This window comes from Corvus kubaryi, unplaced genomic scaffold, assembly GCF_017639235.1.
Source record: "Corvus kubaryi isolate FWS band 111438036 unplaced genomic scaffold, C.kubaryi_AGA036_p1.0 37398, whole genome shotgun sequence".
NCBI classification, from domain to species: Eukaryota; Metazoa; Chordata; class Aves; order Passeriformes; family Corvidae; genus Corvus; species Corvus kubaryi.
In genome coordinates this window covers 51,114,563-51,137,087 of record NW_024581137.1, presented here as the reverse complement: position 1 = coordinate 51,137,087, position 22,525 = coordinate 51,114,563, and the positions used below count along the sequence as shown (strand labels likewise).

General features: G+C 39.6%; 1 protein-coding gene across 4 annotated transcripts in view; it reads left to right on the top strand.

Annotated features, from left to right (window-relative positions):
• RBM33 (RNA binding motif protein 33) overlaps positions 1–21,946 on the top strand; it is a 94,865-nt gene extending 72,919 nt beyond the window's left edge. For 2 of the 4 annotated variants that reach the window (XM_042044395.1, XM_042044393.1), the window contains exons 16-19: positions 1,342–1,545; positions 2,932–3,120; positions 15,001–15,089; positions 15,269–21,946. In XM_042044395.1, coding sequence (XP_041900329.1) covers positions 1,342–1,545; positions 2,932–3,120; positions 15,001–15,089; positions 15,269–15,317 — 531 coding nt within the window. In that variant the 3' untranslated portion in view covers positions 15,318–21,946. The remainder of the gene's footprint in view (positions 1–1,341; positions 1,546–2,931; positions 3,121–15,000; positions 15,090–15,268) is intronic. The other 2 variants (XM_042044394.1, XM_042044396.1) reach the window with 2 other exon arrangements.
• The last annotated feature ends 579 nt before the right edge of the window (positions 21,947–22,525 follow it).

The window sequence follows — 22,525 nt, the reverse complement described above, 5'->3', positions numbered from 1 at the left end:
GAGAAAAAAACCTGTTTGTCATTAGAGGTGGAAAAGACAGATGCAGATTTCTGTTGCTTTCTCGTTTTGGACACTGTGGGCAAATGCCATTATGAGCTTTAGGATTTTCCCTGTGACAGATTGTGCTTTTGAGGTGTAGTGCAAGGAGGTTTGAATCTCATTTGTCTGGGATTTAAGTACTTGAGAACTTGTAGCCTGCATATACTTTATAATGCAGAGGCCTTAATTTAGAGGTGTAAATTGTGAACTGAACTTGCAAACATGAGACTGGCTTACATACCACAAACTATTTCTTACCAAATCTTAGCTGAGGCTTAGTAACCAGTCCTCACTAAGTGTTTCTTTTGCTTTTCTTTAATGCAGAGAGGTACTAATTTGTATTCTCAGTGAAGATAATCTTGCTATTAGACCATAAATATGTTCCTTCTGCACCCTTGTGTTTTGTCTCCTTACCCACAAGAAATGTGCCAGTTAGCATGAAAACCTCTGGTTCGTGACATGTTACAGATGCAAAAGGAGTTTTGGCTTGTGAATATTTAGGGAAAGGGAAAAGAAAACCCTCTGTAAATAAAGGTAATTTCATAGTATTTTACTTCTTTCCCTTAGACATGCCTTCTATTTGAGAGCTTTTGCAGGATTACCAGAGGTTGGTTAGGGACTTAGTCAAAGACAAAGACCCTGAGATGGTGTTTCACTGTGCTTATGATTACAAATATATATAATAAGAGCTTTATAAGGCAAACAAAAAAACACCTTGAGGAACTGTTCCAAGTACAGATAGTATCCGAGGAGGGGGACTGCTTAAAAAGCTGCTGGTGGAGAAGTTGGCAGAATGAGTATGCACTTCAAAATAAATGCCAGTTTTTAACTAAAGGAAGGTTGGAGGTTTAAGTATGAGCAAAGCAGTTGCCTGACTTTTCCAGCCTCCACAGTTCTTTGCTCCTTCTTCTGCAATGTGTATGTCTCTCTTTATGTTAAAAAAAAAAAAAAAATGTAATAAATAACACACACCATAGTTCACATGTAACCTGGAAGGAAGAATGATTTGGAAAGAGAACTGAAAACATCTTGTTGCTTTGTATATGAAAAGACATGATTGACCATTGTAATTATAATAAAGCCTGAGCAAAGTAAACTGTTCTTCAGTTAGCATGGATTTATCTTAGGGTGAAGTGTAATTTCCAGGCTGAGCCTTGGCACGCGCCTGCCACGGCCCCCGGTTTGCTTTAGCAGGCAAAGCCCTGGATACTCTCTGAGTGAGCTGGAATGTGGCAGGAGGCTGCTCAGGGCGAGGGTGTGCAGTGCCTGGACACTGAGCTGCTGTTGTGTTGTTGATTTCAGCAGGGGGGAGAGGATGCTGGCTTTTTTCACCCAGAGGGCCAACCCCAGCGGCCTCAACAACCCCCGGAGCCGAAACAGCAGCCAGTGCGGAAGGTCACATTGACAAAGGGAATGCAGCAGCACCAACAGCAGCAGCAGGCACAGATCCATTCACCAGCTCCTCAAGGAGTCAAAAACATCCAGGGAATCCATCAACCTAAAAAGGTGATTTTTAGATGCATATTGCTGCTAGAAGTTTCACTGTCTAGCTGTGTTGCTCTATAAATAACCAGCATTCTGTTTGTCAATTGCTAGCGCAGGGCTGCATGACCCACGAGATGCATAATTGCATATAAAGCTTTTAATCTAGAGAGACTTGTTTGTACCCAGCACAGACTGGCAGTGCCTGCAGGTTGCTTCATCTGCTGACGTTCTGGCCGGCTCAGCACTCCCAGGGGAAGTGCGTGTGTCCTGAGACAGCTACTGGAGGAGATGATATCCAGTGTGCTTTCTGGCTTTAAAACCAAGTGGTTTTTTGAAATTGTGCTTAAGTTTTTATTTTGGCTGTTTCCTGCATATGCAGGAGCACACGGTAACTGTTTCAGGATGCTCTTTGCTGGATCCCCAAAGTTGGTATCACTCAAAACAGTTGGTGATCTTGTAACTTGATTTTTGCACTGATCATGCACTGGTAGGAGGCAGGAAGGGTCAGGGTGTCAGCAGCGTGTGCCTTCTCTGCATTTGCAAGCTGGCACACTCCTTGGAAGTGGCTGGGATTTTGGTTTTTAAGTTAGTTCTTGGATTTGAACTGTTGGCCATAATCTCCCTGCTTCATGTAAGGATAAAGTTTCATTGCTGATGTGGAAGGGTGTGAAAAGTTATTACCCATCGTAGGGTTTCCACGTAGGAATCAAGAAACTCTGTTGAATGTTGACTCAGTGTTAAGTGTTAACTTTGTTTAATGTTTGTTACTCTGTTTCATTGTTATTTTTCCTCTCTCTAACTGTTCAACATTTAATTTGCAAGAATCAAATCCATGCATTTCCTGCTCCAGAAGTACAGGGGAGAGGAACTTTGAAAAAAGTTACTTTAAAGTTATTTAGGCATTTGCAAATAAAACTCCATTCTGGTAACAGACCAAGAGTTGGTAGCAGTAGAGATTGAAGGTGCTTCAAGCAGTTTGCTGATCCTGTGAATACATTAAATTTAACTGCAGGTAAAGAATAGAAAAAGGAGAGGGATCACCTGTTGGATTTTTTTGTCCAGATTCAAAATATGGGAGCTGAACACATGCTGCTGATGTGATCAGTGTTGAAAACTAGGTTATATATTTTTGTCTGAGGCCTTCCGCTGCTTGATTGATCAATCTGTGCTAGAGCTGAGGCTTCTAGGATGAATGCAGTATATATAACTCAATATATAACTTGTTATCCTGCTAAAAGGGGTTTGTATATGTTAATAAGCAGCCTTTCAAATCAGCAAACAGCAACAAGCTGTTTTAAATCAACTTAAAATCTTCAAGTAAATAGCCAACTTATATCCTCTGTCAAGTGCAGTAAGCAGAGTCAGTGGGTAAGTAAATCAAAATACTGTTACTTTTGTTGTTGGCAGGTCATTATGCATGGCAGAGGCAGAGGAGTAGCAGGCCAGATGGGCCGAGGACGCTTGATGCCAAATAAACAGAACCTGCGAGTGGTGGAGTGCAAACCTCAGCCCTGTATTGTGTCAGTTGAAGGGCTTTCTTCATCAACTACTGATGTCCAACTGAAAAACCTGCTGATGTCAGTGGGACCCATTCAGGTAGGTCAACCTTGGTTTATCATTTTTGTGCCAAAAGGCTTTCATTCCGGAAAGCTCAATTAATTCCCTGACATTAAATACAATGCGTGTTTATTGGTAATTTATGTTTGAAGGCACCCCCACCCACACAAGCTACACCTCGTAGCAAAGACAAGCACGTGATGATACTGCAGCACAGGAGGTACAGTAGGACTTGGCTAACCATCACATTCCTGCTGCAAAATTCTCCTTCATTTTGGAGTTCCTGTGCTATTTCTGTTATTTTCTTAGGCAATACAAGCCTGTCCATTCTGTGAGGTTTTATAGCCAGATGGTCATATCAAAGCAAATGTATTTTTGAGTGCTGTCCTTGTTTATTGTTGACTTGCACCTACTCTCTTTTTTGACATTTACCTTTTTCTGTCATTGCAATCTTGGGGTACAAGCACTTAATGACCACTATCCAGTGGACATTTTATACTGTGTAGCATCCTCTACTTTTTCAGATGAAAACACAGGTTTCTTTGGAGGATTTTATTGATCCTTAATTTTTTAGAAGGTTGTCTTCAGTAGGGGCCTGTGAGCAAGGTTATGACACGCACACACTGTTGTATCTGCTGTGCAGCTTCTGTTCATAAACTGCCTCCTAGAACTGATGTGTCAGTTAAATGACTTTAGGAAAGCAGGAGGTTTTCAAAGCAGTGAAAGGCTTAGGAGGCCCTGTCTGACTTACTGTTACTGCATTTAAAAAGATCAGTCAATGAATAATGAAAAATACAGGTGAGAATTTTTTTTCCTTTTGACAGGAACAACATTTTCAGACAAATGCAATGCGTGAATTGGAGGTGTTCTATGAGACTTCTTTATTACTGGGATCATCTCTCTGTTGCAAAACACACTGCTCTCCTAAAGATGAACACTCTGCCTCACTTGTTCCTAATTTAGTAAATGGAATAATGCTGAATTATTTACGTCATCAATTCAGGGAGGTTTAATTTGTTTGGGAAAGCAAAACTACTCTCACAAAATACTTTGTGCCTTCGTGTTCTGTAGTACTCTAGGAAATTATTCATACAGTTCCAAAGCACATTTATTCAGTGTTTACTTGCTAAATCTTGCATGAGAATATTAGAAGGAGATTAATAGAAACCCTGCAAGGAAATCTCACAATTGAGAGAAGTTATTGAGAATGTGCTAAAAAATTTATTCAGTACTTGCTGTTTCATAGCAGACTCCAAACCCTGATCTCTCAATTCAATGTCACAGGCCAATTTAGAAGGATGTACTTACAGGAGAAAAAACAATGACTAATTTTCTAGTGGGATTTGATGCATATCTGTGCCCTCCAGAACTTGTATTCTTGCAGCAGCATAAACTGTACCTTTGGAAATTATCCTTTCTGAATCATCATCTATTTTCACCTTACCAGAAATCTAGAAGTAGTACTTGAACAAGGTGCTTGAATTTAACTAATGAGGCAGAATGCTTTTGTGCTAATTCTGCACTTGAATTTCAAGTCTGACTTGTAGAAGGCTAGAAATTCTCTGGCTTGTTTGAGACTAAATGATGTTTCACAAGTATGAATGGTGAGATATGCAGGAAAAGAGTGATCCTTTTGTAGGAAGACTGTAAGACTGGTTCCACCATATGTAATATTTAGCTTTTTGGTTTTGTTCTTTAATGCCATCTTCAGAAGTGGCACCACAGAAGTGTTAATGCACCCAATGAGGAAGATGCAGCAACTATTTTAAGTGACTAGGCGGACAAGAATGGAAAACATAATGTTTGAAAATCTACATTGTTGCTATCCACAGCAATTAGTTTTATATAGGTGGTGCTAGATTTTCAAAGAGGTCAATATCCTGAAGTATACGAGTGGATTTTCTCGTGGCTGTAAATTAATGTTTTAACTATTTTTTGTGCTCAGTGCTATACAAAATCCACTGCAGCTGGGAGGTTGGGAGGCCCTGATAGCAAAGGGATACTCAGTTATTTCCTCATTCTTTCTTTAATATGGGCTCCAGGTAAGGGATTTTGCAGGGAGGAGTGCCGAAGTGAGCTGCTGAAGAGAGCCCAGTAGTGACTGGAAGGGCTCTTTCCGTGCAGGCTTTGGAGGCTCTCTGTGTGAGGACAGTGTGTGAGAGGCATGGACCAGAGCAAACAGCTCTTGGGTAGTGCAGAGCTCTGGCCCTCTAAGATGAAGTGTTGCAGCTTGATGGACTGGAATAGGAGGGATCTGGGGAGATGGCAATTGTGAGAAAAAAGCAAGGTGAGAAATTCTAGCTGCTTTTTTAGAAATTAGGCAAGGTGCCCAGGTTTTTAGATGGTGTCTGATGGAGCTGAAGAAATAGTAAGAGGAGGGAAGGGTGAGTCAGTTCTGACTCAGTCTTTAAGATGTAGAATATCCTGTCTTCAGCTGTTGACTGTATTTAGCAGAATTTTCCTTAAGTAACTGAACTCAGTTGAGATCAAGATTTTTCATTTTATTTGTCTTCAGTGTGTTATATGTCAAACTCATCCTTATTTTTTTGCAATTGTAAATGAAATTTAAGTCTCAATCAGAACTTAAGAAGTTCTTGTCATGCCTGGATAGCATTTTGAAATAACACATATCCAACTCCCAAATCCCTGATTAAAGGTAAAGGTTCACAAACTGTGGCACATACACCTCTGATGTTAAACAAGCACCTTGCTTCAAAGCAACGTGCAAACACAGCTCAGAAATCCAAGTATCTCATGTATCAATTTCTGCTGCAGTCAAGATGTGAACGTGGTAGTGGCTGCACTGAGACAGAGCTTGCAGAGAGGAGGAAGAAATACTTCCCAAGTAGGATCTCCCTGCTCTTTGACAGGAAGAATAGAGCATGAGCATTTGTCCCACCTGATGGAGGACCTCTGCTTAATCTTTGCCTTCCGTGCTGGGGCATCTGTAAAGCAACTGATCCCACACCAGCTCTTGTTTCCAAATACCCTGAATTTGTTCCAGTGTGATCATCCTGTGTGTGTTTTCTCAGAAAGTGAATCTTTGCTGGCATAACAGTTTAAGTTGTGGAAAAAGTCTATAATTTATCAATGGAGTTAACAGGGAGGAAGAGATTACTTTGCTTTTCTGGGTTAGGGTTTTATTTTTAGCTTTGTCTTGTCAGTATCATTCTCGAGGTACAAGTACCTTGCACAAACCTTGAGAAGGGAAGTTAAAAGCTTCCCTCAGTTTATGATGTTCAATGCTCCAAGCTTTGCCATCAGCTTTCATTGAGTCAGGGTTTGGGAATAACTGGGCATGCATAAGAGAGGATGGGGGAAACTTAGAGTTGAAGTTGGAAATTCAGCATTTTTCCCTTCCATACTCCAGAAATTCTGAAAATTATCTTTCCCATACATAACCTTTGAAATACCCTCTATTGCCTAATCATTGAAAACTTTAATTCTCATCCCTGCTTCACTAAAGGTGTTCTGTTATTAACGTAGGAGAAAAAAATAGCATTAAGATTCTCACATTGAATAGAAGAAAATCCTTGGGGCTCCAGGAACATCCCCTTTGTTATAGCTGCCTTTTACAACTCAAACATGATGAAATTAGCAGAAGGGCTTCCTTCCAGCATGCACTTTGCTGTCATACTCTTTCTGACAAAGATAAGCTTTCAGAAGCAAATCATGTGTCTGCAGTAAAATCTCATTGCTGATTCTAAAATAATTACGTGTTATAAATAAAACTATGTATTCCAAAGTGTTGGAAAGTACAGAAGAAAAAGCACATCACCAAACTAAAGCCTCCTGAGGATGGTGCTGGAGCAGTGACATTCAATACACATCCATCCAGAACCACTTGATAAAGTAGATTACTAATAAGTTGCAAAGGTCATGAAAAACAGCACTTGTATATTTTTTTGTGCTCTTGAATCCAGGTTTAATGTTTACACTGTCTAAAGAGGTTTGTGTTCAGCTAGTTATTGCCACCTTCAGATGAATTGGGTGTTTTTAGGATGGTGGCAGGTAGAATGGACCATTTTCTAGATCTCCAGATAATTTGAGTACTGGGGGAGTTGTTCTGTGGAGGTGTTCCATCATCGTCATCTTTAATCATGTTTTCTTACATCAAATGATTGCAAACCAATCACTGCAAAATCTCAGTATTGCTCTGTGAAGATTTAAGATCATAAATTCTGATGCTTAAAAAAAGAAAAAAAAAGGAAAGATATACTATTGTATATCAGAGGTGATGAGAATGTTGGGATTGTAGGTGTACTTGGAGTACTTCTACAAACAGGGGTTTTACTCTGCTAACGTTGTCATTTCTGGTCTGGGAAAGAAAAAGCAATTCCAATGTTGATGTGCCTGGCTTTGCTTTCTTGGAGTGACAGTGCTACCTAGTGCTCAGCTGGGGTAAAGGCAGCCACAGCCAGCCCGCTGCCCTGACTCTGCATTCCAGATTGCTGGATTTATCTTTAGTTCACAGAGGCATCAGTGGAAATGCCATGGATGCACACACCCAGAACATGGCTCTTGCAGGTCAGCAGGGGGATTCTCCTCTGGCTTAATGTGCTCAGGATTACATGGGGACCACTGTGGTCTTTCTACCTGTGAAAACATTTTCAGCTGTTGCAGAAGCTTTGGGAGAGAAGACATGGTCAGTCCTGCTCCATCCTTGGGGCTGGGGGAAAAGAAGAGCAGCTCCATCATGAGCCTGTCCAGTTCAGCCTTGCTGTAGAGCTGTGTGTGAGCTACAGATGCCTAGCTCGAGGACAGAACAGCCTTTCCCCTCATGACACCTTGCATATGGAGAAAGAAAGCTGAGTACTTTTAAGGGTAGATAGTAGGAAGTCAAAGGTGGCAGAAAAGCAGGAAGGAGGAACAGAAGGTGGAAGAGATCAATTGCAACAGTTAAGGTGAAATAAATACATTCTGTCCCAGCCTCTGTGCCTGCTGGTAGTGGCTGGGAAGCGTCACTGCTAGGAAAGATGCTTCAGGTGTCAGGAGACTGCAAGGACAATAAAAACATGTCTGCATTTATTGATGGGAGGGAGGAATAAATAGAATCTGATCTTTCTGTTCAGAAAGTGCCTGCTGTGCTGCTATTTGACTTGTTGCAGAGTACCTTGGATCACACACTAGAGATGATGTTGGTTGGGAAGGTTTACACTTTCATTTTGCATAGACCTGGATTTTAGCAGCTTCATATGAGTTGCCACTCCTAATACCAAACTCACTGATTACTGAACATGCGGTCTGCTGGGCAGTCCATTTACTTCAGTGAGAGAAATTATGTGAAGGAGGAACTTTCATTTCACATGTGTGTCCTATAGTTGAAATGAGTGCTTGCTCTAGTCTCATTCCTACCTGCTTGGTTTCCATCTCCCAGTCCTCTGTAATCTTCCTTTTAACTTCTTGCTCTCTGTGTAACCTCTGAGAGTTTTGGTGTCAAAGATGTTTGCTTGCTGCAAACAATCTCTTGCTTTGTACTTAAGGATGTCCTGCTGTTTGTCTCAAGGCCCTTGGTTTTGCAGTGGAGTTTTACTGAGATAAATGTGCTGCTAACTGGCTATTTCAATATTGTACAAGTAAGTGCAAATTTAGTTACAGACTGTGGGTAGAGGAGAAATTTGAGGGTAGTGTAGATCTTCAGGCCTAAGGAAATACCATTCAGAGGGAATGGTCCTTTTATGATATTCATGCCTTGGCCACTGGTGATAGTTCAGTTGCAGAAAAAGCCAGAGCTGCTGGTTATTTTTTAAGTTGTTGAAATAGTATGTTGTTTTAAAACAGTTTGTAGGTAAACTCTGAATCAAATGTCTGGTTATGAAATACTGGGTTTCTTGAATTTTCCATTCAGCCTAAGATCTGCATCTTCCCATGGCAATTCCTAAGCAGAAAAAGGAGACGGTCAAGATCAGTATGAGCTCTGTGCTTCCTAAATCCATTCCATATAAAATACGGTTCCTCACTCTAAACTAGCTTTTTATTTTAATGCTAGAAATGTGTCAGAATGTAATCTCTGTTTTCCAGAGTCCAACAGGAGCATGCCCACAATACCTGTGACCTCAGGCTGCTATCAGGAAGTGCTGCACAGTAGATCTGTACAGCCAAATCTGTAAAGTAACCAGTCATTTGAAATCCCTTGGAAGTTATTGTGTGTATTGTCAATCCTTTACACCTGAGTGGATCCCAGAAGGGGTTTTCATCCTCTGGTGAACATCTTACTAGGTCAACTTAAAGAGATGTGAATGAAGTTGTTTTCTCAGAGCTGTGACGTTTGGGAGGATTGTGATATTTCAGTTTAGGAGTTCATGATAGCAGAATCTGGTGTCACACAGTGTGGCAATAGGGAAGTCTTCTGTGGAGGAAGAGGGAGGCCTCCCATTAAATGAGAAGTCAGGGGATGCTCACTAGAACCAGCTGGTCTCCAGAGGCTGCATCCTTCTCTGCCTCCTACCACTGGCCTTTCAAAATCTGTAGGTCACAGAATAATCCCAAACTCAGATCAAATTCCTAGTGAGGTATCATGCTTTGGGAAAGATAGAACCATATGTTTTGTCAGTGAAGATCATAAGACCGAGGACTGCTGTGATGCCTACTATTGTAGTAGTAGGCATGTACTGTGGTGATACTATTGTTAGATGTATACTGCTGTTAGAGTAGATACTTAGAATAGTCTCGACAAGGTAGAGCCCTTGTCAAGCCTCTAAAGGGGGGGAATGATACCTTAGGTTTTAACTTTTATATTTTTCAAATCCTGTACTGCCTGGTGTGTAACTCTGAAGTTTTGTGTGGACTGTTAGCTACTGTTCTCTCGTGCTGGTTAGACATAACAAACCTCTCTAGGTTTGCTTTCCAAGGACACCTCAATTGTCCCAGGCCCAAAATGTGTAAACTAAAAGCCTCTGAAGAGGAGGGGCAAACTTGGGGTAATTACATCATTAACTGAAGTTATAACTGGAGAATTAACCCTGATGTGCAAATGGACCAAACTTATAAAAGTGTGAAGAACCCATGACCCAAGGTCCATCTTGGGTGGAGCCATTTGGCTGCCTGGGGTGTACCTTTGAAAGCCCTTCAAATCAATACCTACTTTTATTCTCTTTTTTTTGTCTAGCCTCTGTTTTTAGGTGGCCACCCCAAGGCATCAGCTGTAGGAGTATTTGTTCTTTGAAAATGAGAGAGCAGCTGTCCTTAGTCCTGTGTGGTGCTCATAGCTGCCTTGTGGTGCTGCTTCAAGTCTAAGAGCAACACACTGAACTACTTTTTGAGAAATGTGTATTGGATTTGATGCCCACGTTTTTTGGGCGGGGGGGCTACAGGGGTGGCTTCTGTGTGGAGCTGCCAGAAGGTTCCCCTGTGTCTGATAGAGCCAATGCCAACCATCTCCAGGATGGACCCACCACTGGCCAAGGCTGAGCCCATCAGCAGTGGTGTTTGTGCTTCTGGGATAATGTGTTTTAAAAGGGGGAGAGGGGCTATTGAATGTTATCACTGAAAAAAAACAGCTGCCAAATTATTCCAAAGGGATGAAAATGTTTAAGTGTGTTATATTAGGAAGGTAACATGATTAAGATTTGCAAATGAATTAATTTTTAGATGTATTTTCCTAGCTTGTGTGTTTGAAATCAACAAAAGCAGAAGCTGATGCAGTAAGTCTTTGAGATAATGCCTTGAATATTTTGAGCTAATAAAATATCACAGGGTACACAAGGAATATTTTCTTCTGACTATAGTTGTGAACATCATCTAAATGCAGGATCAGGTCTAAACTGCAAATCACCCCAAATTCAAAAAGACAGAAATAATCCAGTAGGATGAGTATACAGTTATTTTACTTCAAATTTCTGCTGAAGTGGGACTCTAATTTCTATGCCCAGCCAGTAGTCCATCTGTTCAGGGTGGGATAGCAGCAGTTTGGGACCTACACATGTGGCAAATGTGTGCCTGACAATCAGTGTTCTAAAAACATAAAACTCGGGGCTTAAGTAGTAAAGTAAGTAAGAGGGTATTGTTCCAAAATCAGAACACAAATAAATCTTTGTTAGATATATTTTTTTATGTTTGTTTTATATTTGTTAGATGAATAATGTTCATACTTGCAAGTGAAGATAGTTGAGGATTTGTTTGAAAACACAGCAAAGGTATTTATGGTGGTATTGCAGGCTGCAGTCACATCTTCAGAGTAACTTAGCTTAGTAATTGGCCCTTGTTAAAACAAAACCAGAAGTTTTTTTCATCTATACCCAAAGAAGGTGTATAGACCTCGTATACCTTAACAAACATGAAATGATTATGCATCATTTTTGCTACCATAGTTTTGAGCACAGCAGAGGCTGAGAATTTGTATTAAACACATTTAAATCAATTTTTTTCAGACAGTTTCCTACTGGAGCAGTATTGTTTGTGTAGCATTAGTGTATCCTTTGTTTTGCAGTCCTTAATTCTTGGTCTTAGTCTAGGCATGTGTAATTGCAGCAGTTGAGGAGATGCTGCCTTACCCTGGGCTGAGTGATGGGTGATGTTTAGGCAGTTCAGAGAAGGATCAGATGAGTTGGTTTTTTGTTTCCATTGTTGTCTGTATTGACCAGTGAAATTAAATCTGATAAAGATGCTTTTCAGTAGACTTACCCAAAAACTGATGCCTTGTTGCCAAAGCAGTTGAGTATTAAAATGCATTGTGTTTTAATTTGAATTTTTTTTTTTACTTTGGAAAATAAAGCAGTAATGCTGTGTAAGAACACAGTACCCAAACTAGTCAGTCAATAAACTTAATTCATTAGAAAGTATAAATAAGTTACCTATAATAATATTTAGATACTTTGCCTAATTCTGCTAATAAGTCTGCACTACACCAGAATATCTGCCTTTAGTTGACTTTTTACATGCTAATTACTGAGAAGCTTGTTAATAATTTAGCATCATGATTGTATAAACTGCAAAATCAAATTTTGCTTTTGTGCATGTCAAGAATATTAATGCAATAATAGCTCAGTTCTTGTGGGAAACATCACCAAATGCAGCTTCTCTTCTTCAGCTGATCACAACAGGGGTCTGGAGCATAAAGCATTGGGAGAATCTGCTGTGGCAGTCGAGTGAGACCTGACATTGTGGGGAGGATCAGTTGGCAGCAGGAGAGCTGGAGGTGGATCTGGAGAGGGGAGGGAAGCAGTTGACAGCAGGACATGCAGGGTGCAGCTGGAAGGATGCATCCCTGTGTTCTTTTACAGCCCTTCTTGCTGAACTGTTCACTGAAATATTCATCCTTTTGATGATTCAAACAGGTTTTTCTTGTATTAAAACTGTTGACTTCTTTGAAAGGAACGGATTTTTTTTGTTTGTTTGTTTTTAGTTGCAATTCAGAGATGCTTTTTTTTTGTCAACTCTTAAAGTCTGTTCTTTCCAAAGGTTATTTAAGGGCTGTGTTTAATTTTTAGTCTTCAAAAGCTTAGTCCTCAGTGATAGCACTTACTTAGTTTGTGGTTCTTTCTTTTCTAGTAAGAAAAGTGGTGTCAAGAAAGTGTGTGTTAAGATCTAGTTCTATAAATCATAAAAAAGTGAGATCAGTAAGGGAGGAGAACACAAACTACAGCATTCACTCATTCCTGCAGAAAAACCTGCAGGAGAATTGAGCTTTATCCAAGATCTTTCATTGCTGCTTTCTGCAGCGTGACTGCATTCTTGTAGGTAAAATGTGCTTAACTGTGTCAAGAGCATTTTGATTTAAAAAAAAAAAAAAATCATCCACTGAATGGCTTTTTTTAAAGCTAACTACTATTTCTACCAGCTCAGAAAAGGGGAAGTTGCAGTGACTTACCTTTTCATCATAGCAGCTTTCAAAAAACTATAGAATGCAAATTAACCTGCTGATGCTTATCAGATTTGCTGAATCCTTTAACTTTTACTCAGCTTTCACTTTGAAATCACAGATGTGGTGGAAATACTAAACATCTGTGATTTTCCTGGAGAGAGGAAAATTTCCTGTCAGTTACAGGAAGGTGCAAAATTAATTGCTTCAAAATCACAGATAGGTAAGTTACAGAAAGTGGCAAAGCTGAATTGTCAGGCTTAGATGCAAAGAAATACGACTTATCAGGTTCCATGGCTCTTGTTAAATAAGCATCTTTCCAAGAGAGTCTTATGTGTTCAAAAAAGATAGAAGTAGACAATTTTAATGACAAATTTCATCTAGGCATTTGACGTCTTGCTTAAAATGCTCCATTAGATTGAATGAACAGGGAACACATTCGTGGGATTAAAAGCTATTTCACTAAGAGATCTCAAAGTATGTCACCCTCAAAATGTATCAAGTGGGGTTGTATGTTGTTTCCCAAGGAATAGTTGTTTTGTCTAAAGATCTGTGGTACTTTTTTAACAGTCTAGATGGTGATAGAGAATTTTTGGAGGTAAAGTTTAAAATCCCAAAGACTGACCGTCAGAGGACTGGAATCATCCAAGTGTGGGGGATGCAGCTGAGGTCCAGGCAAAATGCAGGAGCAAAGAATTATGTTCATACTTACCCATCAGGAGGTTATCATCTAGAAGAGTTTTAAGGTGTCCGTATACCTGCATTTGTCTGTGTGTGTATATATATGTGTGTGTGTATATATATATGTATCTAAATCTCAGTATAAAACTGTATTGTCTTTATGTAGACACTCACAGAAAAGTAGAATGTTAATAATTCTTTATTCTGCATCCAAAGCCATAAGAACAACTGGAAACTGGAAGCTGAATCAGAACAATTCTGTCTTTAATGTGCTGCAGCATAGGCTGTTAAACATCCAGAACTTTCTTTGAGATGTTGGAATCACTGTGGAACTGTGAAATTTTGATTAAAACCTTCAGATCTGTTTTAACCTAGTTACTCTGAAATCTCTGGCCTGTGTTCACAGGCAGCAGGATTTCAGGATCGTATTTCCATCCTGAGTATTCTGTTTCCATTCTGAGTATACTTGTTGGATGTTCCCACTCATTGTTGGGTATGTAACTACTTAATGTGTAAAGCTTAATCTTCTTGAATTTCTCAAGTATCTTTTGGGAAACTCTTCTATCATAACTGAAGGGCTAACTCAAAGCATGAACTTTCATCTTCATAAGTGTGGTAACACCTCTTTACCAAGGCCACAGGACTCCTCTCTGAGATCATTTTGGCCTGAACTTCTGCTGCAAGCAGGGAGTAAGGACATGAATTCTCCAGAGCCCTGGCTCAGGTGTGCTGTAGTTTCGGCGAGCTCAGTACTACTGTTTGTCATAGTTAAAGCACTGTGAACTGCTGCTCTCATGGTATGGGAGGTATGGATCAGATGGACTTGTCTGGGTAGATGTGTGTTATATGGTTTCCTTTTACTAGGAGGACTTGGAAGTGGTGACCTAATCCATCTCAGTGGGGTTTCATGGTGGTGCCTGTCAAAAGCTGGCCTGTTGTTTTATGAAAACGGTGTGAGGATACACAGTTGAGAGATCAGAACTTAGCACTTTTTTCTGTCTGCCCCTGTTTAACCTGTGGGAAGCCCTGATCCCTTAATGTACATCAGGTGAATGACTCCAGGTGCTTGTGTGGGAAGTTGAGCTCTGACCAGTTGACTGCTTGTTACTCCTTGGAAGTTTGGCTGTGGGGCTTGGCTCGTGTGTGTGGATTGAGTTGAAGTTGTCACCTTTGCTTAACAAATGATAGTCTGGGTTTTCCAGGTGGTTCAGTTGTTTAACACACCAACTCAAACACCTTCAGCTGGGACTGTGACTGCAGTCTCAGAAGTCTCTTTCCAGTGTGTTCTCTTACTGGTTATCAATAAGAGAACTGAAGTATGTTACTGAAAAGGAGAAATACAGCAAGATTTCAGTTGGTTTCGTGCAAAATAAGGGGTTATTGTGAAGCGGATCTTGAAGTGAATATTAAAAATATGTTTTGGCTTTTTGTCTCTGCAGAGTTTACAGATGCTTCCTCAACAACGGAAAGCCATAGCAAAATTTAAGGAGCCAGCACACGCTTTAGCATTTCAACAGAAATTCCACAGGTAAATAATTAAGCACTGCCGCCGCCATGGTTCCTTCCCTCCTTTCAGAAGATATAATCAATCTCTGGCCCAGTGTTTCGTTAATCCAATCAAGCATCTGTTGATTAGTGACCTTCATAGAAGCTCCTTGCCAGAATCAGTCTGAGCACCGCATTTAACCTTCTTTTAACTTTTGACAGGCACATGATAGATCTGTCCCACATCAACGTGGCGCTGATTGTGGAGTGATGTCTGCTGAGAGAAGCCCCAGCACCAACCTCAGTGTACTGTGGAGCTACAGACTCACAGTGAAAAATGCATCGGGTTGGGAACCCTGTCAGCTCAGTCTGTAACTGCTCTGTTGAACTACAGAAAGCACCGAGATGACCTCCAGGAGAGGTGAATTCAAGAGAATCTGCAAAGGTGGAATTTCCGTTCGGTTTCTTCACATTCTGTTGTAACCACATGGAGTTATAGAATTTTTTTTTTCCAAAATGCTTTTGATGCATGTAGACACTGTTCTTCAAGATCCTACTGTGTGACCACAGTGACTTGAGAGAGAATGGTTGCAGCGAAAGATTTAAAAAACTTTCTTCATAGCAAAGAATATTTGATAATGGTTGCTCTTATCTTCAGTGCAAGGTATTTGAATGAAAACTCATTTTTCTAAACAAATTAGTTGCATTGTATACCTGAGAGCACAGAAGGTATTCTTGCATAGATTTGAACATGGTCTGCTTCACTGAATAGCAGCTTGCTGAGAAGCTTTGGAGGTGACACTGGAAAATTGTAGTTTTGGTCTTTGTAAATAAGTCTGTCTTTGCATTTTTCTATTCCAACATAGAGTTCCATCTTCTCTTTCCAACTCTGCTTATTCCATAAAACCACTGCTGTATTTTGCCTTGGTTTTTAAAAACAAGGATCTTCACCCTTCAGTAGCATCATGGGTTGGTGAACTCTGAGTTGTAATTAGGTTGTTTTAAGTAACACTGCCAGATGCAAGGAAAAAGAAATACTTGGTGGGTCACTTCAAAAATGTTATGCAGGAAGAGTGGTGCATTCCTGGTAGTTCTTTTGGGCTAGTGTTTCATGGTTGCCTCATGCTTTATTTTGATCAGGCTTTTTTCTTTGAGATTTATTTTGTGATTAATGCTGAACCGTAAGAAACCCATAACTGAAAGGACTTGTTTTGATATGGTGTTCCTGATACATAAAGGGCTATAAGGACATTGTGAATCTCCTGGTGAACATGTCAGTTCCCAAAAATGCCATGCAAACGTTAAGGAGCTTATATTTTATTCAAAGTCAAATTCGTAATATTTCCTTTTGATTAGAACCGTCCAGATGGAGTTGCCAAAGGAACAATTTTTTCAGTTACTTCTGAATAAACTTATTAAAATGTCATCTTTATATTGGATTCCAGTTTTTATGAACATTTCCTTAGTTTTTAGACCATGATGTTTTGCTCCGTGCTTTATTTTAGGAATACTCTTAAGCACTCTACCTACTGTTTGAAGGGAGGGGGACTTGCAGAAGTGTAGGTTTGTTACCTGAGTGACTGCAGAAAAACACTATGGATATGAAATAAAAGTGCTTCAAGTGGGGTCCAAAATAGGCATGCCAAGCTGGAAAGGATGAGCTAAGGAAATTTATAGTACCTTTTTTTAATAGTATCTATTTTTTTTTAAGATTTAATGGCACAGATACCTATTTGTCTTTCTTCCACTTTTGGTCCAGATTTTCAATTAGGTAAAAGTTACCAAAAATAATGAGTAAGTACTGTCAAAAGTCTGCTTGGTAGACCTGCTCTCTGTTCATTGAAATAATATAGAATAACATGGTGCTTAGGAAATACTCTTAAAGTCCTTTTAAAACGTAGTGGCAAGACACAGTAACAGAATGAGAATCTTTTCATGGAAGTGAGGTTTATACCCTCATATTCATGCATAATGTTTAATGACAGCCAGCACAACTGCTGTACATGAAGTGCTGTTAGTGCTTCAGGGTCGAGCCAAGCCCAGGACAGAGCATGAGCTGCAGGTAGGAAGTGCCCAGTGGGACCAACCCCAAAGACCTGCAAAGTGATCAGCCCTGGGCTGTTCAATGCTGACACCATCAGCTCTGGGACCCCTACACTGCCTCCTCAGATTATGTCACTTCTATTCTTCAGAAATAACTGCTTACCTTTAAAACAACACATTAAACAGTTCCTCATCCCAGTGTTAGGGAGCAGCTTCTCTGCAGTGAGGAGGACGAGGAGACATCTCGGAGTGGAGTGATAGTGGTGCGTGTCTGGAAATGTGGGAGAGATGCAAACGCCAGACAGGCCAGCAGCCGAGTTCAGCAGTAGGAACATCTGCAGTTGATCAGCTGTCCTGTCAGAAGCAAACATTATTGGGGTTAGAGGGTTTCTTGGAGCCTAAGAATATGGGTTTGATTCAAAAGTCAAAAAAGTTTGTAGAAACGCTCCTGCTTTGGGTTTTGAATCCATCCCAAAGAGCCTGAGGTTCAGCCAACTTAAGTTTTAAAAAATTTTATTTCAGTTGGGTTTTTAAATTTTTTTTTTTTGACAAATGTGTGGCTTTGGAATAAAGACATTAAATGGCCTCATATCTATTTAAATGTAGGAGTGACGTGAGCAATGCCTGTTTAATGAGTAGATGCATCCTCTTTAACAGCAGTTGCAGGAGATTATTGCTTGTGCATAGACAGGGCATGGGTGGATTGCTGGGGATTAATTCAGCCACTTACTGCAGTACCTGGGTATCTTCCTATATGTAAACATACTATATGTATGTATGTCTATATTGGTTTTATTATACACATACATACATACTCACACCCTGTGTTGTCACCATATCTCTCTAATACCCTGAAAAACTCAGTAGCAAAAGTAGCAATTAGGTGAGTCATTTTTTAAAACGTTTGTGTTCTCTTACTTCTCAAATCCTATCTTAAAAGTGGATCTCTTGGCATTGATCGGTTTGGATGATACAGCTCTTTCAGATCCATTTGTTGTCTCCTCCCAAAAAAACCCAAAGGAAGTAGAGGTAAAGCTAGACGGACGTGTTCTTGATGTGTTCTCTTCCAGCACAGAGTTAAATCTGAGAATTTTAAGTTAACTTTCTTGGAAGATCTGTTGCAACCATTATCTTGTTCTTTCTTTGTAGTGAATTCACAATATGATGCAAAATGGAAAAAAAAAGGCATTTAATGTAGTATGTAAATATTGACCTTTTAAAATTAAAATGTTACTCAAAGTGCTTACAGTCAACCACATCTTAGCTATTTGTTAGTTTTTTGTGTTGTCTTATCTAAATTTAAATGGATATGGTTCCATAAATGTTGATGTGTTTTTGTGTATATCTTCAAATTTTTATAAAGATGCTAGTAAGTCAATACATATATCCTGATCTGTGTATTATTTGTTCAGTTTTTATTAGCATAATTTTATAATTATTTAAATAGGCAACTCCAGTAGGTAGTTAAATGAAGTCAGCTTTTTTTTTTTTCCAAATTATTTCATTTCCATCTTGTACCACTGGAAAATTCACTTTATTCGTATTTTGCCTTGACTAAAATATTGAATTACCCATATGATCTGTGGTATTTTAGTAGAATGTTCTACTTTTTTTTTTTAATTAAAAAAAACCCCCTGAAACAACTCTGTCCTTTAACTTCTGAGGGGTAATACAGTGCACTGTCAGACCAAGGCACGGGGTCTCTGGGTTTGTTCCATTGTGCTGTGTGGCAGATACAAATTAGGTCTGTGGTGTAATACTGTCCTCAAAAATTGGGGCTGTTTTGGTTTCACACGTAGGCCAGGTTGGTGGCACGTTGGTGCATTGCAGTGTTACCAGTGGCACATGTTATCAGTGGCACACGTTATCAGTGCCACACGAGCCATCTGATGGAGTGACGTGTGGTGCTGGGGACACTCGGGGTCCCTGCCACACGCAGGGGGATGAGGACAGGTCTGTAGCGTTTCCATAGCCAGAGGGATGCTGTCCTCAGCCCACACATATCCCCAGTGCCACTTTGGGAAGGAAGAGTGGATACAAGCTCTCTATGCTGTCCTTGGATATCTAGTTTATCCCCCAGATTCACTTCAGTTTTCCAAATTTCTGTAAAGAAGTCCTTCTAGCCGTCAAAATGCCAAGCAAACTGAGCATTTTAATTCACTGATGTTAGGTTTCCATTGCAAGGTTATAGATGAGAGTAAAACTGAAGGTTATTTCAGAATAACCTTGGAGGTCCCCATTGTTCTTTTTAACATTAGCTACTGGGGATAAGAAAAAACCTTTCACTTGGTGCTAAATTTTTAATCTTTTTTTAAACATAGTATCTTTTATCTGTGTAGCTTGAAATGATGCAGTTTCCCTGGAAGCTGCTGTAGGCACTTCCTGCTGCTGCACTCAGTAACTCCGTGTCTGCCTGTGTGTGTGGGTGTGTTCCCCGTGTAGCTCGGGTGAGAGGGGGGGTGGGAGGCTCTGGGGTTTCTTCTTTTGAGGGTTTTTTTTGGCCTGTTTATTTTTTTTGTTGTTTTTTTTTTTTTTGTCTGCTTGGGAGATACCCTGGGTTTGTCCTCTGGCATAGTATTTGTGATGTTCCTGTCCTTTGTGTAGTACTGTGTCTGTGATGCAAGTCATGGTACTTGAAGGTAGAAATCTGGCTTCACCTGTTCACTGTCAAAAAGGCATTTTTTGTTCAGAGAGACATGAACCTTTTTTTAATGCATTTTTTTGTGCTTTTTATTTTTTTTAGCATCATGGTAGATGAGAAATTAAATGTAAAGGAAACAAATCCTGAACAGATTTCAGAAAGTTAGCTGTATTATACGGGTCATTTAGGGTAACACAGAGCTTTTGTTTCAATGTTACCTTAAATCATGCCTTGTCTTCTAATTAATTCATAAACATAATAGTTGAAACTATTTTATCTTAAATTACTATCAAATCCTAAGGATTTTCTGTAAGGTTTTTTGTAACCTGATTTTTAATCATGGAGATAACTTACTGTCCACATGAGCACAGGGGCTTGTGTACAAAACCAGATTCATATTGGATCCTTGCGTATACCAACTTCTGGTATAATATGGTTGGGAAGGATCATTTTGTTCTTTATAATGCTGCTTTTGGCAGGGTTGGGTTTTTTAATTTAAAAAAAACCAAACAAACTCCGTTTTCAACTTCTCTGCTTGTTTTGGTGGAAAGTGTGGTCCTTACTGCACTAAGGAAAACCTTGAGGGGAAGGTTAATCTCATGGGATCTTTTAGGTGCCTGTGTTGCTCTCTGCTTTCTTGGTTGGATGCACTGATTTTTCTAACTAACTGGAAATGGGCTTTATAGATACACTTTTTCAACAGGTTACACTGTTTTTATTTAGTGTAACAGCACTTGTGTTCAGTGGTTTTTACCGTCTAAACTTTAAACAGTATTGCAGATTACAAATACTTTTGTGAAAGAACCTGTGTACAGTTAAATGTAGATGTATTGCAATGTTGTGTGTAGTCACTTGGCAGATAACAGTTTCAAACACTGCTGTATTAATGTTGTGTTTGTTCAGGATTATCTTTGTCTGCATCTAATGGATTTTAGTATGCACTGTATTTTTTTTCCTAGTGTCTGTCAGGCTGAGCTTGGAATGTTACAGTTTTATTTCTATTTCTAGACTAACAAAACCATTTGTTTGCAGGTTTTCTTTTTCAGATGATGAAACTTCTTTCAGCAGTTTTAACTCCTAATTAATAGACATTTTCATTTACAGATCCAGCAGAGACCAGATTCTAAGACTTATTTATTCACAGCTGATCTTCTGTACCATTGCATATAATTTTATTTATAAAGGAGCCCTTGGATTAAGTCAACTTTTTTTTTCCTGTGGTACCCTTTGCCTCTCAGCTACGCTTTTTCTCATTTCCATCTCATTTGCTCCCATTTTTCCATTTTCACAAGGATATTTGTATCCTTATGTTCCTGCCCTTTTCACTCCCTGTTAAGCTCTGTTTTTTTATCTGAGTGCATTGCATTCAATCTTTTGCTCTGTTTTCTGATCTTCCAGCTCTCTTGACAGTACCTGAAGCCTGTATCTCCCACTCTGAAATCCTACCATACTCTACTTCTCTTTGCAGGCTTTGGTGCATGAAGCTGAGGTTGCTTTTATACAGGTATCACCCCTTAGGCGATGCTGCCCATCCCAGAGCGCTGGAGAAGCACCACTTAACATTTTTACTTTGCAGTTTTACCCATGCTGGGGAATTTAGACATTTCCGTTACATGCTTGAGCATTTAGCCAGGCTAAACAGGATTAACAACTATTTTATCCTTTTCACTTTTTCAGGATCTCTGTTCTTGAATTCAGTGATAGTAATAGCACTTTTTCTTATTGCCACGTAGAAATACCAACACTGTCGACACGATTCTACCTCCTATTACTATTACTGAATGTGATCCTTCCTAACCTGTAAAGTCCTAAACAGTGTATATATATACATATATATATCTCTCTATATTTGGGTGTTTTGAGAATCATTTCAAATGTACTGCTCTAATCTGGATTGCAGAGTTTGTTTATTAGCAGTTCAGGATATAAATTCAACAGCCGACTGTATCATGCTGACTGCACTGGGAGTGCGTCTGCTTCATGTTTTCTACAGCATCATCTGCACAAGGTGTGCACTGCTGATTGCTTGAGTGTAGTACTGGACTGGAGGATACCAAATAAGAGATCTGTCGTACCTATTTAAGTGAATGTAAAAATGGAAACGCAAAGATGATCTCATGTACAAGTTTTTTTACGTGTAAATCCATGTCTGAAATGTGAACATGTAAATATATTTATTGTACCTAAAATATGTCAATAAAACCTGATCTTTATCATTTCCTGCGTTGTTGCTTGATGTACTTCAGACTTGTCAAAAAAGGCTTCACAAACTGGATTATTTTACCATTTTTATTATGGTGTCATCTCTGGGCTTACTTATACATCAGCATTGTAGCACAAGATTCTTCCACAGCTGTGCAAAGGTGCCCCAGATGGAAGCAAAGGTGGCTGAGGGTAAAAGGAACTTGTGCTTGTGTGGCTAGTTCAAAGGGTCTGGAAGCTAAGAGGAATCTCATAACATACACACAGGAGGAAAGCTTGTGAGTGTTAAAGCTTTTCTGGTGTTTTTTAGCCATACTGACATGTCTAATAAAAGATCTCTACTTTCAAATGTTGCCTACTTTAATTTATGACATAAAGAGGAGCTTTTGGCAAGCTCAGTTTGGTCACCATGAATTACTTCTTGAACACAATTATATCAACATAAATGGAGGCTAATTCCACTGGTCCCTTGCAGATCAAGTAAAGAGGTCAGAATGAGCTGTCTTGCACTTCGTAGGGTTACTTAGTAGTTTGTTAACATTATTCACAAAGTTAAATATAAAAAATCCTGGCATCACTGGACGTGGCACCTG